Source organism: Stigmatopora argus, chromosome 6 (assembly GCF_051989625.1).
Source record: "Stigmatopora argus isolate UIUO_Sarg chromosome 6, RoL_Sarg_1.0, whole genome shotgun sequence".
In the NCBI taxonomy this organism is placed as follows: domain Eukaryota; kingdom Metazoa; phylum Chordata; class Actinopteri; order Syngnathiformes; family Syngnathidae; genus Stigmatopora; species Stigmatopora argus.
Window position 1 is genome coordinate 7,588,566 of NC_135392.1, and position 4,717 is coordinate 7,593,282.

Sequence of the window (4,717 nt, forward strand, 5' to 3'; positions counted from 1 at the left end):
TGTCATTGTACTTTTGTAGTGATGCTAATGATTGATCTGCAGGAGTTGAATGATTAGAAAGTATGTTAAGTTCAGGTTAAGCCAATACAACATAGCTGCTTGTTAACGTCCTAGCTTTTTGGCGAAAGTTTGTGGTTGTTTGTTTTGTTTATTATTATATACGGTGCTTCACAGATTTGTCAAGTTTATATTACTTGTTTAAAAAAACAGGAATAGGAACAGTTGTATGATTGATGAAGTTGGAGGATTTAGTTTGTTGTTAGAATGCTTTTTAACAATATTTAGACCATCTATTTCACTGTGAAATTGTGTCCCATTTGAAAGGAACATGCATATGAGTTGCACAACTTGCCCTCATGAAAATTTGCCAAACCATCAGCGCCAAGGACCAAAGTCTTTTTTTGTTGGCTCTTGTTAACCAAGATAAAATGTTGTGAATTAGTGGGATTTTCCCCCACAGGGCCTCATTGTACATTCCAAAGCTCTGCTGCTCATCTCACAAATTCATGTTTCTTACAAATGTTGCACCATTTTATAGGCAATTCAATAGGCTTTATTACTGAATAAGACTTCAGGGCTAAAAGTATTGAAATAAATGTTCCAAATTCCAACCAAAACATTCTTCCTATTATGTCTTTGTTTCCAACCTGTGTTGTTTCTTTTCAGATATTTCCCTGCTGCACCATGACAAATGTTTAAAAGCTTGAATTTACCTGCTGCTATGGTGGACCTGACGAGCCCCCAGTCTCACAATGGACTGAGAGTCTGGGGAGAATATATCAACAGATTATGGCTTTAGGAGATCATCTTCCTCAAGAATCTATTTTCACCGCTCTAAAATAAGAGATAGGAAGATGGAGGAAGTGGCAGCTGAGAGGGAGATGGACGCCATAACAGATTCTGATGAGGAGCTCTCGGATGGTGATTCCGCTTCTGGGAATAAGTCGAGTCATTGGCAAAGTCGAGAAGTGGAAGACGATGGTGAGTACACATCTAATGTTCAGGACATCCTGAAGCAAACCTCACCGTACGACTCTGGAATTGGTGACACGATGCATTGTGGCTCAACAGAGGGCAGAGAGGATGTCGAGCAGGTGTCTGACATATTAGAACAAGAAAGCGCTGACGGTCACGTGAGCTCCAGGGTCATCAATCAAGAGGAGGACGAATCCGCCACAGAGCAGCGTGTGAACGGGGATCCGGGATGGAGCAGCTTCGGATCGGGAAGGAAGTGCAAACTGAGGAGTGCTGGATCCTTTTCAGAGCAGAGCAATCAAAGCCCTTTTTCGTCACCCACCTTTCAAAAAGGCGCTTTCGCGTCGGGCGGCGGCAGGCACAAGCAGGCCCGCAAACGGAACCATCACCACCATCAGCTGAACCGTGGCCGTAAGCGCTCGGGCAAACAACTCATCTTTGCTTTTAAAGAAATGCTGTCAGGGTCTGTTAGTGTCTGGTGCATATCCTGTATCCACATGATGATTGAAATTATTATCACCATAACTCACAATTGTGGCGTCGGCGTGGAGACCGCCGGGTCGAAACTTTATCATTTGGGACAACGCCTCATTGGAAAGATCACAGACGTACCGGGAATGAAGTCAGATGCCAGTCGGATTTTAAAATGGACGAAATGCGCGGGTTCGGACATGGCCGACAAAGTTGTTCGGTCACTCAGGTGGACTAAACAAGCTGCCTTATCGACTCTGAGACTTGTTTTTGCTTTGATCCTCTTCGGGTCACAGCGTGTGCAAAGTGTCTTGATCCGGCTCGGTGGAGAGAGGGGGAAACGATACTGGACAACTTTCCAGGGTTCACGTTTTTGGAAGAGGTTGATGGTTTTTGTGGAAAGAGTCAGAAAGTGCTTCAGGAGGGATGGCCATATGTACTCGCCTGGCTTGGAGTCACCGGGACAAGCAGGGAGAGGTCCGCCAGGCCGGGTGCTGGAAAGATTGTTGGCCCTAGCGGAGGTCCCAGAAGATGAGCTCGATCCCTTCACTGTGCTCGGCGTGGAGGTTCACGCCACTGAGGCCGAGCTGAAGAAGGCCTACAGACAATTGGCTGTCCAGGTGGGAGAACTGAAAAGCACTAAATGCTTTTAGCGATTGCCTTGATGAGGGGATGACTAATAAATTGGTCTATTTGCTCACAGAAGCTTTGTTTCCCCTTCCCTTCTCTTTTAGGTCCATCCAGACAAGAATAAACACCCACGGGCTGGTGAGGCATTCAAAGTACTGCGGGCAGCCTGGGACATTGTCAGTAACCCTGAAACACGCAGAGAGTATGAATTGTGAGTAGTGAATACGTAATCAAATGAAATCTGTTAAACACTAAGCTTTTCCGATCCCGACCCGATACCCATGTTTTTAGACCAGTACAATATTGCAAAAAAATAATTGATAAATTAATAGTAAATGACAAATCAAATTTTTTTGTATTAAAGTGCGCTCTGCTGGTACCTCCTTAAGAAATTCTCAGTTTACAAATATTTCATGCTGTGGGTGCAGGTTTTCATTCCAACCGATGAATAGGATACGTTTTCACCAATCTGGAGTGTAATCGGTTGATTGAAGTCAGGTGCTGCTGGTTTCACTAGAAACCTCAATGTTTTAACTGTCTGTGCTGGATCAGTTTAAACAAAAACCTGCACACACAGCGGCCATTTGTGGAATTGTTTGGAGACCCACCTATTACACGCTTGCTCATTGGTTACTTAAGAGAAGCACAGTAATCCCCCGAATATTGCGGTTAATGTAGACCAGACATGGCCGCGATAATCGAAAAATTGCGAAGTAGGGTCACCCCCCTATTATAACCTATTTAAAATGTATTTATTTATTTTGATTTTTTTCTTCCCAATCAAAAACGTTTTCTATGCAAACCCAGCGCTCTGCTTGTCCCGTCACAGGAAGCGCATGGCAGCGACTGAGCTTTCTAAGTCGATGAACGAGTTCCTCATCAAATTGCAGGATGACCTGAAGGAAGCCATGAACACCATGATGTGTACCAAATGTGAAGGCAAGCACAGGTGAGTAACCTACACACAGCAGCAGAAAAACTTGTGCGCTCCCGTGAAGGTGAACAACAGCCAACGATGCCTCCTTGTCCACTCAGACGCTTTGAAATGGATCGAGAACCGACAGAGGCCCGCTTTTGTGCCGAATGCAGTCGTCGCCATAGCGCCGAAGAAGGAGACCTGTGGGCCGAGTCCAGCATGCTGGGTTTACGCATCACCTACTTTGCCTGTATGGACGGCAAAGTCTATGACATTACAGGTGAGGTCACTTCACTTTAAAAGCAATCGAGAAAAGGCAGTTTGGTCTGAGGTTTGGTCTGTTATGTTTCAGAGTGGGCGGGTTGCCAGAGGATAGTCATCTCTCCAGACACACACCGTGTGCCCTATCACATCTCCTTTGGGTCCAAGAACAACAGCAATGCCACCAGAAACAGGTAACAACCCCCGACCCCTTCTATAAATGTGATCATTTTCTTATCTATCGCCCTTCCACGCGCAATTACATTGACTTTGTATGGGATCCTATCGCGTGCTGAGAAAATACGGAGGCTTGCATGTCTCAAGTTCTCCAATAATATGTCCCGCATGTACAATATTTACTGTATAATCCCCTATTATTTTCATTTGCTCCTGAGTGCCATATTTTGGTCATCAGCCTGTCTCCTGTATAAATAATGAACATTTTCTGTGTCTGTATTCACACACATCAAATCAATTGAATTGAATTGACTTTCAATTGTTACTCGCAGGTCGCACTCGGAGCATGGTCCCGGTCCAGCCAACCCGGCAGATTTGCAGGACTTTTTCAACCGTATCTTTAAGGGAGCCACCCCCAATGACATGCCAGCCAATGGGGGCTTCTTTCCCTCAGGTCCACCTCACCACCCCCCGCCAGGTGCCGGAGTGCCCCCGTTCTCACCTCCCTCGGGCCAGACAGGTTTCTTCATGCCGGGGGCTCAGAGGCCCGAGCCCAGCGAGCCGTGGGGCGAGAGCGGCAAACCTCCGCCTCGGAGGAAGAAGAAGGTCCGCAAGCCCTTCCAGAGGTGAAGTTTGCTGTGATAGGACTGCTCTTAATTAAAAAAGAAAACCCAGGGACACATTCAGTACAAGCTGATTTTGGTCTTGCGTGATATCCCAGTGAGAGGTGATTGGTTTTGCCCGGGAAGGCTGCGGTCCCACAAGAACCGAAGATGAGAAACGGGCTAAGTTAACGTCGGGAGATTAAAAAGGTGACATACATTTTTTTTGGCTTTAGATGTCACCTGCTCTTTTTTTTCAGCCTTTCCTACGAACACGGGAAAGAAAGGCTCCATTTATTCACTTACTCTTTGTCACTTTGAATCAATCACTAAATCTTTGCAAGTCATCGTGGCAACAGGCATGGCTCACCATTATCAATATGACCGTGTTGATCTTGTTAGCATCGCTGCATCAAAGTTACTTCACTATATTGCAGTAACCTTCAATTATATTTAATGGAAAAAAAGCAACTTAATTATCTCACTGTTTTACTTCCTAATTTGAATGTCTTAAAGAGATTGAAAAACCAGAGTAAACTCAGTCCTAGATTCATATTAGGGTCAAGGAGCCAGGCTGTGGAGATGTAGTCTGGAAATTGAATGATAGTTTCCTCTACTGCCTTCTGACGCTCATCAGTGCATTTGCACATAATTCCGTTCAACAAAAAAACAAAACCCAGGCGCC

General features: G+C 45.3%; 1 protein-coding gene across 1 annotated transcript; it reads left to right on the forward strand.

Moving 5' to 3' along the window:
• Positions 1–769: 769 nt before the first annotated feature.
• On the forward strand, positions 770–4,242 carry dnajc14 (DnaJ (Hsp40) homolog, subfamily C, member 14). The gene is made up of 6 exons (XM_077603124.1): positions 770–2,066; positions 2,181–2,287; positions 2,906–3,025; positions 3,112–3,272; positions 3,345–3,447; positions 3,763–4,242. The coding sequence occupies exons 1-6, from the start codon at positions 855–857 to the stop codon at positions 4,058–4,060; spliced, it is 2,001 nt and encodes a 666-aa protein (XP_077459250.1). The 5' UTR covers positions 770–854; the 3' UTR covers positions 4,061–4,242.
• The last annotated feature ends 475 nt before the right edge of the window (positions 4,243–4,717 follow it).

Coding starts and splice junctions, on each gene's coding strand:
- dnajc14 (XM_077603124.1), top strand. CDS start 855: ATGGAGGAAGTGGCAGCTGAGAGGGAGATGGACGCCATAACAGATTCT. Junction 2,067..2,180: donor ACAGACAATTGGCTGTCCAG/GTGGGAGAACTG, acceptor CTTCTCTTTTAG/GTCCATCCAGACAAGAATAA. Junction 3,448..3,762: donor AGCAATGCCACCAGAAACAG/GTAACAACCCCC, acceptor TGTTACTCGCAG/GTCGCACTCGGAGCATGGTC.